The sequence below is a fragment of the Taudactylus pleione genome, unplaced genomic scaffold (genome assembly GCF_031769625.1).
Source record: "Taudactylus pleione unplaced genomic scaffold, aTauple2 ptg000169l, whole genome shotgun sequence".
In the NCBI taxonomy this organism is placed as follows: domain Eukaryota; kingdom Metazoa; phylum Chordata; class Amphibia; order Anura; family Myobatrachidae; genus Taudactylus; species Taudactylus pleione.
The window spans coordinates 4675742-4692290 of NW_028284571.1; the positions used below are offsets into that span (position 1 = coordinate 4675742).

General features: G+C 41.0%; 1 protein-coding gene across 1 annotated transcript in view; it reads left to right on the forward strand.

The window, feature by feature from the left end:
- Window positions 1–238: 238 nt before the first annotated feature.
- LOC148521385 (mast/stem cell growth factor receptor-related protein Kit-like) overlaps window positions 239–16549 on the forward strand; it is a gene marked incomplete at its 3' end in the record, with an annotated part of 37864 nt that continues 21553 nt past the window's right edge. The window contains exon 1 of the mRNA XM_088475295.1: window positions 239–383. Coding sequence (XP_088331421.1) covers window positions 305–383 — 79 coding nt within the window. The remainder of the gene's footprint in view (window positions 384–16549) is intronic.

Genomic DNA, 16549 nt, shown 5'->3' on the forward strand with positions numbered 1-16549 from the left:
AACGGATATATGAGTAGAAGTATAGTGATCACACAGTAAAAGCAGCCTGGATGGGAGAGTATCATGTATGCAGATTACTGCACAGGGACAGCAATAGGTGCTGAGCCTGAGCCGTACACTGAGCGATTAAGTGGGAGGGTGTGGGCGTGGCCAGGCAGAGAGTAGGGGCGGGGCTTGCACACTTTCCCTAACCTATACCTTGCATGCTCTTGCTCATTCGCAGGAGACCAGTGTGAGAACTTGTGCTGCTGCTGCTGCTTCCTTGGGGAAGAGAGAATAGTTATACTATCACTGTCAGGGTGCTATGAGACAGCCACCCTCCAGTGCATTCACCATGGGCTGGGATTGTCTCTGCTTTATGCTCCTGGTCACCTATCACACAGGTCAGCCTGGGATTCATTTTATTTCTTTTTTAAATATTGCTTGGATAAATGTTTTAATGTGGGCACCATGAGGTTTTGGAGTTGTTTACACTACTTGAAGAGGAATTAACGTTGCTCCATGTGCTGTACTGTATATTAGTTTCTTGCTGGCTTCTGTAATTGGCTCAGCAGGTTGTGCAATCTTTGTGGGATGCCTTGCAAAGCAAGTGTCACTGATGCTGTGTGATGGGTTTGATACATTGCGATGTGCTGCTGCTTTCAGTGTTGTATATTTGTACTTGTAGTGATTGTGCAGCGTCTCATCTGCTGCTTGCAGTCTGCCGCAACTCACGGACACGTGCATCTGCAAGAGAAGTTACAAACGAACACCAAAGAATGCTGCAAACTAGAGATGCAATTGCTGTCACATTACTGTTACCTGCTGGTTGTGCATGTAGTAAGAGTCTTCTGGTCAGCAAAGGGTTACGCCTGCATGCATCGATCACTAGACTGGGACTATTTGTTTGTTCCTGGATGTAATAATTAACATACTCCAGCTTTTGGAGTGACTTGTTACATGTGAGACTCAGCCAAACTCTGGCTTTAGTGTAGCTGAGGAATTGCACATCCCACGAGGCTGGGACTTGTAGTTCTATTTAGCTTTATAATAATAATGGGAAGGAGGATGTGGGTAACCAATTAGGGTACTGCATTACAGAGTTAAGTTAAACTGACGCCAGTGGCAATTTTACTTTTCTCATTTGCATTTTATTAGGACCTGGCATGGTGTGTGCCAGTAAAATCATTTAATTCACTGACTGATGGCTCTGCAAGGCATTGTGTTGTATAGACTAAAGTGTCAGACCAAGTAAACTGATGTTTGCAGTATCCATTGATCAGCTGAGTATATAAGTTTGCACTATGTTTTGCTTATAAAGCAAATATTTTGAAGTAAGTTTAGTGTTTTTGGTTGATAAATAAACCCAATTGTCAAGTGCAACGGAACATGCTGGAGCTATATAAATGTTAATAAAGAATAAATATTACAATGACCAGAGTGAGCACAAAGTAATGGGCACTTTATACTGTATTTTACCTTTCCTTGTCTGTTTTCTACTGTATGTCTGTTTTGTGCCTTGAAATGTTGCCATGGAACTTAATGAAAACTTTACTGAGATCTTAGCCATGCCTTTGTAAAAGGTGTTGGAAAATGAGTGCTTTGGTTTGTTGTTAGGGTTACTAGACCACAGATAAGAACACTGGACAACAACAAACTGCTTCGACTTGGTTTAGCAAATTGCCCTACAATACACATCCATTCAGTATATCTTGTCCTTCACTGAGCACTTAAGAACTGATGGTATCCTGCCATTGGGAAAAATGAAATGCCAATAAAATGTATCATGGCATTACATTCTAGTGAGACTGCATTTAAGGACTGTATAACAAAATGGATGTTTAATTTTTTATTTAACACTTATGTGCAATAATTAGTCAAATATTGAATTAGTGGCTTGTAAGAGATACATTGGAGTCATTTACGAATCAGAAAAGAACAGAGGTATGGGGGTTAAGGAATTTTCTCCAACTGTTAAAAATGAGACTTTATTCACGTTTATTAAACACATTTTTGCAGGAAATTCCCTAAAAACGAATTTACCCACAAACTGAAAGTATCCCCTGAATGTATTACAGGGGTTCCGCAGCAGATAATGAACTCAAGAGCAATAGCTGCTATATTGGGAAATGTACTAATAGGAAGCATTCCGGATTTTGGTCCCGTTAGCAGCCATTGTAACCTAGATGCTATATATCGCATAATTTACCGGTAATGGCTACTCGCGTGTGATGACCGCGCATGCGCAGTATGTTCAGCAGCATAAAGTGATCGCTGATGCAATCACTTTTCACATCGCAGGGAAGGGCTCGCTATCCCTGGATATGATTTTAAATACATCCCTGCGGTACAGAATTTCTTGGGATGTTATCACCTTCCCGTCAGTCAGGATGCTAGCGTTTAGAATACTGGCGCCGGAATCCTGACAGCAGTTGGAATCTCGACTCCAGAGTCCCAACCGCCAGCATCCCGACGATAAGTATTAGGGTTAGCGGGAGAGTTAGTGTTAGCGTTTAGGTATTAGGGGGAGGGTTAGTGTTTAGGCACTAGGGGGAGTGTTAGGGTTAGGCTGCAGGAGGGGAAGGTCAGGGTTACGCTGTTAGAAAGGCGGGTTAGGGGGAGGGTTAGGACACTTACCTTCAGGTGTCAGGATTCTGACTGTTCGGATGCCGCTGTTGGTATTCTGACCGCCGGTATCCCGCCCACGGGATCCTGTACCCAACCCAATTTCTTATTGCAGCTAGTAGTCCAGATCTTGTAAGAGTTTCTTTGTCACGTTAGTGTTTTTTCTTTAAGTGAAAATTCTGTAGGGGCCATTCAATTATTTGTGATGTGCGGTCGGAACATCGTGGGAATGCTTGTAATGGCGGCACCTATCGAATACATTGCTTATTTTACGTCTCACCCCCATTGGGGTGTGCAGTAAAATGAGCTATGTTGGGCTACCACAAGTATCTTCAATGTATGCAGCGGCACATTGCGTCCAATCACAGAGGGTAATTGAATGTGCTCTTATATGTTTATTATATTTGTGCTTGAAACATGCTCTTGTATGTTTATTATATTAGTGTTTGAAATATGCTCTTATATATTTATTATATTTGTGCTTGAAACTGGCCAAACATGGACCAACCGTGGCACAAGTGACAGATGGCAGAACAAATGTCTAATTTGTTCTCAGATGTAGTCCATTGGATGAAATCCAACTATTCAGCATCTAAGGCCAAGCAGCTTGATCACCTATGGCATAAATGTGGCTTGTAAATCTGCTAGTTTAAAAATAATGGCAGGTAATACTGTCCGGCAGCATTAAGCCTAGACTTACTGCATCATCGCCCAGTCGGAGTCACTACTCCTTTGTTTGGTGAAGCTATCACACAAGAGCTGCAGCCTTTGATAAAGGGAGAATTAGTAAATCCGGCATAAATATAAATATTTGCAGGAAATAAGGATTCTGTCTTTGATTAATAGACCCAGGGTTGGGCAATAAGCTGCCCTCCATCTGTTGCTGAACTACAATTCCCAGCATGTCTTGCAACAGTTTTAGCATGGCCAAATAGCAAAACTGTGGCAAGACATGCTGGGATGTGTAGTTCTTCAACAGCTGGGGGGCCACTTATTGCTCACCCCTACTAGACTGTGAACTCCTCCGGGGCAGGCACTGATATGCATGATTAAAGAGCTCTGTAATATGTTGTCTCTTTTTAAATAAAGGTTAATAATAATAATAACCTTGCATTCCGAACACATAGCCAATAAGCCTGATAATGATCTGTAATTGGATTTCTATCAGGAAACATACACCGCGACAGTTGCTGATATCAGCTGTGATGTCATAGCAGTGTGTGGTCAGCATTAGTCCATAGAGGTTCACCTTGTGAGTCTGGTCTGCAGTTGGGGTCTCAAATCTTATTGTTAGGTGTCCCTTATTTGTCATGCATTTTATTGGAATCCATCTCTTTTGGAGACCCAGAAAAATGGTACAGTGACAATGGCAAGCTAAAGATTGGGGTCCCAGCTAAAAAAATACAGTTGCACACCACTGATTTAGTCTATAGGACTTATTTAAACATTATGCTTTGGTGTACTGTATCTTGTCCCTGCCAGTCAGATGCCAGCTTTTATTAGCCTAGGAGGGCATCCAATAGCTTGCTATGACTTAAGGAGTACATGTGTTTTGCACTGTTTTACCAAATAAGCCTCAATGTGTTTTGTCTGGTGACCCAACATTTCACAACCACCTGACCAGTACAACCCCAGTTGCTTCCTAAGATATGAGTTACATTGCCCTGTATGTGTGTCTAATGATTTATGATACAGTAAACGTCTGCAGAGACTTAATGCAATGTTAGATGGTCTCTTTATTTTACCATTTCCTTTGTGGTGCCCAAGTTAATAAAGGCATAAAATGTTATACACATGTATAAACCAATGTAGAGGGATTACTAATGGAAGCATCAAAGGGAAGTAGCTGTTAACTGCTGTTTGTATGTTATAATAGTCTAAAAGCAAATATGCATAGGAATTTACAAGCAACCACTGCACATTTTCAGCGTCTAGACCTAAAATCCACATATTTTGTACTCATTTAGGTAAAATTGATTGATTCCATACACAGGATGATATACATTGCTCTTTAATTGGACTGCAAGGTTGTTTTTGTGCCTATGTAGTAATAGTAGTAAATATAAACAGGAACCACATGACAAGCCAGTAATGACTCAACTACAATGAAAGGTGTTGATAACATCAATGTTTAAAGAGGTGGTTTATAGCAGCTTCATATGAGACTGTTCTGGTCTGTCATACAGCACTTCAACTGTCATTGCTTACAGGGCAAATTAATTGGATGTTCCAATATTATACTCCGTCTCTGTTGAACCTTTCAAACAGAATTTTTGTTCTAGCGTTTAAATGGAATTGGGGTTTTGCAATATGCAAAGCTTGTACCCAGAAAATCTTGTACTGTTAAGCAGCAGGATCACAATTGCAGAGCATTAAACTCCTACTAAACAGATTTAGTTCAGCAACACTCATGTTTTCTTGGGTATAAAATATCTTAATTGTAATATACACTTTGGTTGGCAATCTTCATCTTTCATCAATAGCCTCTTTCATAGAAGCTGTCAGGCACAGTTAGTGCTGCTTTCTTATTATATTAGCTGTGTTTTGTATGCAAGTTCACAAAGCTTTATACTAAATATATTCATAGATCTTCACACATCTGCCTTGTTTGACTGCATGCAGATAACGCTGTCAGACATGGTGTGCGGAAACTACCCTAACAGTGCAATCAGCTGGGATATGGGAGTGAGTTGTATGGGATAGCTTGTATGGGGTTGGGTACATGATGCCGGCGCTCTGGATCCTGGTGGTCAGAATCCAGACAGGGTTAAGATACCGACAGCTGTCAGTAAGTATCTTAACCCTTTCCCTACCTCTAAACCTAAACCTCCCTCCCTGCACCCTAAACCTAACCTCCCTTCTAGTGCCTAAACCTCACTCTCCCCCACTCGTCCCTAACCCCCTCCCCCCCTAGTGCCTAACCCTCTCCCTAGTGCCTAACCCTAACGCCTAACCCTCCCCTTAACCCCACTACTTACCGTCGGGATGCCATCGGTCGGAATGTCGGTTTCAGGATTCCGGCGCCAGCATTCCAAGCGTCTGCACGTAGGGATATAAACTACATCCCCTTGTAAGTGGCTCCTGTCCAAATCAGCTGGGAGTTTAAATGTTAGCGCTCTCATTGACAAGGTGTTAGCACAGCTGTGCCAGGAGACAAATGTAGGGATGTTGAAAAGTGGACAGCCCATTTTAATGAGTGTGCCAGAAACTTGTACGTACTTAAGGATACAGATTAATAGTCTACTAATGAATGGTTTCTTTAAATAAATCACAATGTAAGTAATGGTGCAATTTGTCCGTTCATGGCTTCTCAGAAGACCTGGATCTATGTTCTCTTGGCCAAGTTGTTTTCATCCAGTTCTTCAGGTGCTGAACCACGCACAAGATTGTAATGATTTAATTTGCCACGGAAAGATGATGCCACACATACAGTTATGAGGCTTTTTTTTAACCTTTTTTTTTCCAAAGGCATCAGACTCAAGTAGTATATGGAAACTGTTTGGATGCCTAAACAGTACAATTTAAGCCAACATCCAATTTGAAAAAGCCTTCTCCGTTTCTGTTTGTTAGGCAAGATAAGAGTGTATACTTTGCAGCGTTCTTGAGACGGACAAAAATACTATAAGGTGCAACTAAGCATATTTACTTGTACGAGGATTGAAAAAAAATTATTTTTTAAGTGAATGATTTATAGCTATAATCGTCTTGAGATTGTGAAGCCTGACAACACTGCAATCTACACTTGATCTCATATCACAATAAAGCAGGAGAATCACCTTGTGCTTGTTTTGCAGGAGACTACATACTATTAGCAGCCATTTCAGACTCAGAATATCCCAGCGCATTATCTTTCAACATATTAGTACATACTAAGAATCAGGCACAATTAATAAAACTTTCCACCATGATCACAGCCTTATTTTAAATAAGCTTCTCTATCTGTGAATGTTATCAGTTTCCTATTTCATTCATATCTGCAGGCATTCTGATTAGGTGTGGGTAATATTGCCTACCGATCAGCTGTGCAAAGAACAGTACACGCTTCTCCTGCACCTTGTGATGGATATATATCCCTGGATAGTTTCTATAGTAGTTGATTGCCTGATTTTTGTTTTCTGTATAAGACAAGAGACCTGATTTATAGTAATCACAAGAAGTGCTGGTGTACAGGGTTCATTTTACTTTGGGTATCTATGGAATCACAACCTTAGTTAAGTGTAGGAATGATTTAGCTTTTGATCATACAAATGATGCAGTTTTATTTTTATGCCACCAGTGACTTGTACATCACGCTTCATGAATGCTTTTATGGGTAGTAATTGAGCATTGGTTTAATTACATCATTTGACTTTAGGGTAGCTGGCCTCAGTCTAACCGCTGCATCTGCAGTGCAATGAAGGGAGTTAAGTGGACAGTAAATGATAATTGGTCCTTGAAATCTGCTCATTATCAGAAATACCTGCACTGACCATGTCATAGTCTGCCTTGCCTGTGTTCCAGACTTGCGAAGAGGGCAATCTCAGAGTGCCAGTGTGGGAAAGGTGTTCTTAATGTATACAAAGATGCACTCATACATTTTATATATCCATAGCCTATGGCATTGTAGGGGGTGGTATATTGATATTTGATAATTGTTTGGGAAATGGATTATTCAGTTTGTCATTAAATGCTTTTGGTGTAATGGTTAGCATCCCTGCCTCACCGCAAAGAGGCCATGAGTTCAGTTCCCAGTCATCGCCATTATATGTAGAGTTTGTATGTTCTCCCTGTGTTTGTGTGGGTTAGCTCTGAGTGCTTCAAATACACACTGGTAGGTTAATTGAATGCTGACACATTAATTAACCCTAATTTGTATGTGTGTCCACTGGGGCAGCGACATATGGGAATGACGGTTAAGCGCTGCGAAACATGGGTGCACTATATAAATAACTGTTACTTCATAAATAAGTATTTGCAATATATATAAATGTATATATGTATATGGGACTATCCCCATGATGGGAATTGCAGGTAATCAGTTGTTATTTAATGTATAGTATAGGACAGTGTTTCTGAAACTCTGTCCTCAGGGCCCCCAGCAGTTCATGTTTTTCTGACCTCCTGTGGAACTTTTAAATGGTCACAGTTATACTGGGTACACACGTAAAGCTTTTCTGTCCAACCATCCAACTAGTTGATTGGTTGGAATGAAAATCTGGTAACGTATGGGAGTAACTGATGATCAGCAATTTTCTCCTAAATGCCAGAAAACAGATGAAAATGGACGTTCAGACAAGTTTGTGAAATTTTTGATCTAAACAATTTGTTCAAACAACAGTTTTTGTCCATTTTCCGGCATTTGGGAGCAAATTGCTGATTGTCATTTGCTTTCATACCTTACCAGATTTTCATTCCAACCAATCAACTAGTTGGATGGTTGGACAGAACTTTACATGTGTACCCAGCTTAAGTAAGAAATACACCTGTTCACTAGCTAGAAGATCTGGAAAACTTGAACTGCTAGGGGTCCTGAGGACCAAGTTTGAGAGACACTGAAGCAGAAATCTAACACGTTAATCAGGTATTGGAAGAAAAAAAATATAGGAGAATAAACCAATTGTGTGAGACAAGAACAGAAACATCCTGCCTCCTGCGATCTAACTGTGCAAATCAGTCTGATATGGACCTAGATTTGCCCACTCGGGCTTAGCAGCTGGTAGTCTACATATGGCCAGCTTAACAAATGACAAGTACATACAGATATGTCCTCATTCATCTAGCCTCAATACGCCATGTGCTGTGAGACATCTTGCGTGAGTGAGCCACCAGGTTCTGAGCGACTCTGCTAGAGCTAAGCGTTTTACTCGCCTGAAAATGTGTTTAAGTTGCAATCTTTCTTGAAAGCAGAGTCGCCCGGGACCTGGTACGCCATGTGGGGCTGTTTGGAGCTACTGCAGCAACAGTGTATGATGATACGGACACATCTGTACATGGCTCTACATTCTGAATTGCACTTTTTTATTCTAAGTCAAACAAAGATATGCTAGGTCTAGACTGATTCATCTTTAGCTGTATTATGTGTAATTTCTCCTTCCACTGTTAATCTAGCTTCTCCAGCTAACCACTTAGACGGCATTAGCAAAATTTGGTTGTGACTGATCTAAAACCAAAATACTTTTTCTTGAGAAGACGAGATTTGGGCTCTTTTAAAGTGAATGTATTGTTTCGCAGCTCATTAAGAAAGAAGGTTTATGTTTAAAGTCCTCTCTACAACAAGCAGTACAGCTGGTGCCAGCATGGGGCCCCCAATGCTGCATTTAACAGTCATTGTTGCCTGGAGGGAGTCACAGCCTTGTGTATGGCTTTGCTTTCTATGCAGGAGCACAACTTATATCCAATAGACGCAGCTTCTACAGGGGGTGAAGGTATTACCGTGTTGAATAGCAGAGAGATGACAGCTGCTTTCACTATCTGAGGACGATGAGCGTTGTATTCCTAATTTTGCCTGTAGTGCCTAACCTGGTACATAGAATATAATAGAATAGAGGCACTGTTCTAGCTCCTTGTAGAGTACGTGGCATTTACTGTAAGCATTTACTGTAATCTCTACAGACACCCAGCAGTGCCCACAGGTGGCATAATTTATTTTTCCATTTGCCCACATGGCACATTTCAGGAATTTGACTCATTTCCGCAAACTTTATCTTATAGAAAAGACATCAGGAAACACAACATCATAACATCCTGGACTGTCGTCCCTTCGCTGCTACTGTACTTCTTGCGCTCATTAGTATGGAAATGTCTTTCACTTTGCTTAGTTCTAAGCGACTTTGCTATGCTGTCGTTACTAAAATAATTCTTAGGAAACAGAAAAACCAGCCATTTCAATAGTTTATCTTTCATTGGGAAATATAGCCTAGCGGTGACTGCTTATGGTAATGCCCATACATTAATAAGACAGGTAAAGAAACATTCATTTACGGAACACTGTTTGCTGCTTTCTACTAACATTTGATGTCTGATTCTGAATGAGTTGCTTCTGTTGGAATAATCTGATTGGAACAAGGAGTTAAGCTAAGTACACATAGACGATGTGTGTACCCAGTGACAGCAGGTGCAACTGGACGATATATCAGGCGGTCCGTACACACTACACGATCTGGTGTACAATTGCCCAATATATCATTCCCCCGCCGCATCCAGAACCATGATGTTGGCAGGCAGATCCGGATGCGACCAACGATGTACGGGAGCGCCCAATAGTGCGTACACACTAGACAATGGGGGCGATTTGTCTTTCTGATTCGTCCCAAAATAACAAATCGTCCAAAATATCATCTAGCCCACTGCGGTTGCGGCACTTCAATAAGTGATTTCTTTAAAAAAAAAAAAAGGCAACAACCGACATTTCGCTGTTTGTTTACTAGAGAAAATTGTTCAGTAAACTGTTTAACCAAATCTTGCTCAGAATCAGAATTAAATAGGATTATTTAACCCGATCGTATTGAAATTTGTGGCTTTGTTTATTGGTCAAATAGCTTCTGAATGTATATTAAGCCTTTGGCTTTGTTTGCTTTTGTTGTCTTGGCTGTTATAAGCGATAATTGTGCTCTTAAGTCTTGTTTGGAACATTCGTGTAGTTTTTTTTGTCTTATGAAAGGTTAGGCAGAATTTTGCAGACAGCTTACAAAAAATAAACATTGAGGATGTGGGATGTGTGTAACACTAAGCAGTCAGGGTTGGTTAACTTGAAAAGGTAGAAAAATCTGAGAATGAGAAGCTCAGGTGTGCGCTAGAACCTAACAAAGCTCATTATGGTATTATGGATCAGCCACAGCGGCAATGTGTGACAAGCAGGGGGACTACGACAATAAACGGAAGCATTAGTTGTATGCTAGTTCTAGCAAAACCAGAATATAAGATGATATTTCGCTAAGAATAGCTGAAAAAATATGTTTTGTCCTAACTCTCAGACCCATGCAGTGGTTTATACCTTCATCCCATGACACATACATATTACGCTAAGATTATCACGCAAAGAAAACAATCTGAGGTCTTGTCCAAAGTGTTTTACAGAATAGAACTTGTGTTACTTACTCAGAGCAAAAGGAATTTTTCTATACATCCTATAAATTGATTTGAATGGAATTCCGTATAAAGGTTTATGAAAGAGACAGTCACAGAGGAACAAAAGGCGTGTTCACTGCCCCAGATTACCATTGCCAGTTGCTTATCTCCGGAAATGAAGCTTGTGATCTGGTGTCAGTTTTAAGTATACAGTTAGTTATTTTATTTGACATTTGATGCAAGCTAAAATGATCTCATATCTAGGAAGGTTGACCGGTCATGGCTGCATAAATCCATATTGTTGTCTTTAAAAAAGCATCACATTATTTTGACATGTTAACGGGAAGCTGCCACAGTTATCCTGTGATTTCTGCCACCAGAGCTATCCTGTATCAGGGATACTTGTTTTTTTTTTTTTAAACAACTAAGGTGACTGCTCAGTGCTGCATCTACTCCTCTTCCTGATGACAGTGCAAGCAGGAGCACTTCTGGGTGGGTGGGTGATTTTCTGCTTTACCTGATTACTAAGCAGTGTTAGGAGACAGAGTGAAAAGTGATACGGTGCCAGCCAATCAGCTCCCAACTGTCATTTTTCAAATACAGCCTGTGAGATGGCAGTTAGAAGCTGATTGGCTGGCACCTTATCACTTTTCACTCTGTCTTCTAACACTGCTTAGTAAATAGACCCCTACATGAGCTGGATACGGGATCCCGGGGTCCGGATGCTGGCAGCCAGAATACCGACAGCAGCATCTCGGCATTCAGAATCCCAACAATATTCCGACTTCTAACGGGATTCCGGCACTGGTATTCTGACCGCCAGTATCTCAAACGCCAGGATGCCAACTACATCCCGATTATATATGTGCTGGATTTGGTCATTGTTAATGAGTTTACGACTGTCAAATTTGATCAAATTGACAACAATTTTGTCACTTTCAGCTGCTTTGGTGATGTCATCATGTGAGACTGAAGTAACTGATCTAATCAATTGTTTAAAAAAAAAAATAATAATTACTGTTATATACTTGTAATTTGGTATTTTAAAAATAGATGGACTGAAACTAAACATTTATGCAATGTATTATTACTATTTATACAGCTCCCATATGTCCTGGTTTGTCAGAGTGAAGCATAGCCTAGCTTTAATGGAGTTGTTGGCATTTGGTTTTGGTTGAGTGATCACATGAGTGAATGTTTATTTTGCAGCAGCAATGACAGAGACAGAGTACATGTCTGTTTCACTGTGTCAGATATAGGTGTCAGATATAGGTCACCTGGCAGAGCAAATGATCAACTGTGATAGTAATAGGTTTCTTTAGCAACAATCATCAACTGATACAGCTCTATTGATTACTATCACACTTCAATGTAGAGTTGGAGGTAAATTATTCATACTTTGCTTCAAAGCAGCGGACATAGACAAAATGCATATTATCCACCCTTGTACACGGCCGCATCTGCCCGTGCGCGGATTGCTACTAATCACATCAGCAAAGCACACTTGCACCTACACTATACTTGGTGCAAAAGATACACCACCAAACTGGCATATTTCTCTTGCATCCAGCTCTGCATAGCACACATTTGGCTGAACATGGCTATACAGAGCTTTGCTTACATTAGAATGTCCAGTTACTGCCCATATCTGTCTCTTCAGTTGTAAATATACAGTATACGAGATCATAAAGCACATGACTGGTTTACCTGCACCTGAGTGCCCTCATTTCTGGATCATGTGCAGTTCAAACTCATGCAATATATGCTCTGCAAACGGGTGCACGCTCAGCTCTGCATCAGTACCATTGTGCATTGTTGCAACACGCAGAGCACTCTGCTTCTAAGAATTCATAGATGTGATGTTGAAGGTTAAGTTGTTAGGGATCTATTGGATGATTTTGTGTCAAACCTCTTTATGTATTTTTGTTGTCATTCAAAAATATTTGTCATTCCAAGCAGTGGTTCACTTGGAATGGGATGCGGTCAATATCCCAACTGCGGGGATTCCGGCGGTCAGAATTCCGGCGCCAGAATCCTGACACCTGTCAGAATCCCGGCGCTGGCATCTCGACCGCCGGAATCCCGATGGTAAGTAGCGGGGGTTGGGGGGAGGGTTAGGCACTAGGTGGAGGGTTAGGGTTGGGCACTAAGAGGGGAGGGTTAGGGTGCAGGGAAAGGGAGGTTAGGTTCAGGCACCGAGGAGTAAGAGTATTATCTGGAGGTCCAAAGTACGATCCCACGGGAGCGCGCACTGGCCTATATCATGCCCACACAGGGTAGGATATAGCAGTGATATCGTTCTAAACCATCAGATAGGCTGCTATATCGCACCGTGTATGGGGGACTTAAGGGTAGGGAGAGGGGGAGGGTTAGGATACCGACTGACAGGTGTCGGTATCCTAACCATGTCGGGATACCGGGATCCCATACCGATCCCCTTGGAACAATCTTTAAGATTATAATTTTGCTAAGACAAGTGTTGCATGTGTAAATGGTGTTTTTCTTAACAGAGTTCCCAAACAAACGTGGCAAAGTCCTAGCAATGTACTGTGTACTCATTACTGCTGTGTACTTATCACATGATTGTGTACTAACGTGCCACCTATGTATACTGAGACTATTTTGCAGAGTCACAAGGTTACATCTAGAGACAAGTGTAAGCATTTCATTTAGAGAGTACTAGGAGATTTGGATGTGTAGTTTCAAATTACATGGCTAAATGTAGGAAAAGACAGGCAATCTATCTGGATCCAAAATCTTCTATTATGTGTTGTGGTCACTGAACTGAAAGTAAACAGCATACCATTGCATCCCTTAAGCTGGGTACACACTGACAGATACATTGGCCGTTCAATTGATCGGGCAATGTATCTGCTGCCCGTCGGGCAGTGTGTACCCGCGATATGTCGGTGAACAGCGGCGATCACTGACATATCGCATTGGCTGTGCTGCACAGCCGATGGACAGATATGTCTGCAGACATATTGAGTGACCGCCCGTACACACAGAGCGGCAGCCGCGAGGAAGGGGGCGGGACACGCCCCCTGGCCACTGGGACCTGCGGGCAGACACAGATGATGGTTGTTCAGTGTGTACGAACAACCATCATCTGCAGATATATCTGTATAGTGTGTACCCACAAAAAGGTGACTGTTGTCGCTCTGTGTGTTCAAATACGGCTCTGATGTGCAGCCTGTTCTTTTTTCATTCATCGTCTGCTATCCAGAGTATAGATTTCACTGTCCTCCTCTTGATAGTGAAAAGAGTTTGAAGTGAGGAGGTCCCCATACACGGGGCCATTATTCACACGATATGACCATTTTAGACTAATCGTACCGACCAATTGTGTGAAAAGTAGTGTTTTCATACACTATTACGATGCCGATGCACGTCCCGGCGTCGTGTATCGGCATTGTAGATCAAATGGTTTTGCAGAAAGATTTCGACCTATCGTGTATGATTTGACACAGATCGTACGTACTTTTGCTGAAGTACGATGCAATGTACGATGTGCCTGGACACTCCCCTCCTCCATTTTGTGACAGATGCAGGCTTCAGCAGATGCATCGTGTGTGTATTTGCTGCATACGATATATTGTAAACAATTTGCAATCATTTAAGATACATCGGATCGTATGGTCATTTGAACAATCGTTCCTTTTCTAAACACAAATCGTACAGAATGTCAAGGGTAGAATTTTCAATTTACAAATCGCCCCGTGTATGGGGGCCGAGATTAATAATCAATAGAGGGGGGGTGGTCTGATGGATATGTGTTACCTTACTGCTGTCCGTCAGAATTCTTCCAATTTTGGGACAGGAAGTTGCTCATTCAGATGCGGCAGCAAATGACTAATTCGAGCAGCGGACATATGCACTTGGTAGAAAAGGGTAACCCAAAATGTATAGAAGGACCTTTCTAGATTTGTACGTGTTATCTTTATCTACTGGTGTGGCGTAAATTGAAGAGAAAATGGTTGAATTTACCAAAGGATTTTTTAGGAGGAGGTAACAAAAGTTTCATATGTCTAGACAGATAGTAGTAGTGAGGATGCACCTGGGAGTATGAATGGAAAACATAGCTAAGTACAGTAGTAAGTATAAACAAAAATATACAATGACTATCATTCACATATATGTTAGTTTTGCCACTTTTCTCTTGTTATGAGATAACCAGCTGTTTGAATGTTTATTTAATGCCATGCAATTGTATCATTTGTATTGTGTATTGAATTATGTATATATAGTGCTTTACACAATAACATTTATTTGTAAAAAAAAAATATACAATCTCAGAACAAATTTAAATAGCTTAAAATGTATTGAGATTTAAAACATTATAGTTTTAAACAAAAGTGGGCAAAACCGTCTAAAATAGAATGACTCCTCTGTACATCAAATAAGGGGTAACATCAAAACACCGGTGCTCCCCCTGTCTGAAGCTGACAGCAGTTCACTGTGAGTCTCCCAGCTGGAAAGGACTGAGGGGTCTTATTTATGAAAGGACGACGAGCCCTATTAGCGATGGAAGCGGGAGGAGTTTTTTACAATAGCCCTGTCCGTGCTAAGTTGTGCTGGGAAAGCTTTGCTTTTGCCCTCACCTGAGAAATCTTATGTCATTAAAAAAAGTGCAGTAATATTTAAAACAAATATTTAATTATTAAAGTAGATCAAATAGTTATTAATAAGGTATGTTGCATTATGTGTGCCTGCTTGTCTTTTTGTGATCTTTAATAACTTATTTAGGCCTAATATTTTTACATTCTCTTAACAAAAGGAACTAATAGCCCAAATCTCTGTTGTACATGCACGTGATGTCCAGGGGGCCCACACATGCATTCAGCTACATCATGTTTTTCATAAATGTAGGCGATAACGTACCATACTTTTATTGCGCCAGTGTACTTTGTCTGATATATTTTAGAGCCTTTTTACTGTCTTATTCATTGTTATTTGTACTTTTGTTTTGTGCCTAAATAGTCCGTCTGTAGGAGATGGTCCACTAAATTCTGTTATAGTGCTGTTGATGGAGTGTAATGCACTAGATATAGGTCAAAAGCAGAGAGTGCCGTCATGTCAGTTGCTATGATTACTGTCTCCCTCCCATGGTATCACATACAGTACCTCCCAACTTTTCTAGTGTAGAATCAAGACAAACAAGAAATGGATGCAGTCACACGCCAGGGGGCATAACCAGTACCAGAACGTGTCGTTTTCCCCTCCCTTAAATCCACATTATGTTTACCGTGCGCACCATGGCAGGTACGTGCCGCACACTTCTGAATGGGTTATGACCTCCCAACCTTAAACAACCCCCAACTCCATCTTGCTGCATCCCCTGAATTACGGTAGTTCCACCGATCTAAGGTATCTATTTATTAAACTACATTTGTGGTCCGTCCTTGCCTCATTATTTAATTATATAATGATTATTATTTAAGTAGTGTGGCCATTTAGTATAAGAGTACCGCAGCAGTTTCTCCGCTATTTTTTGCAAACGCAGTCCCTATAGCTGTCTGTGTTGACTGTGATAATGGACAATTTACTAAGCTCCAAAAAGCTTAGCTTGGCCCAGTAGCTAACACCACCTTCAGAGTCCTCCCCTTCAGCCCGTACTCTCAAATGCACAATCCATACAAGAAAGTAAAGTGATAGCGCAAGCTATTGCTTTATTTATTATTGTTTTCCGGAGTGTGCTCTTACCAGAGGCCATGTCCCAGCAAGAGATATTTGATAAATGCCATACAAAAATTATTTCTTATTGTGGTATCTGGCGATAAGAAATCAGCCCCTTAACTTTTCATTTATATCTTGTATTATGTTATCCAGCATAGTAATATACAGCATTTGATATATTTTAATGTTAGACAGCGGCTTTACTTTTCTTTAGCAACACAAA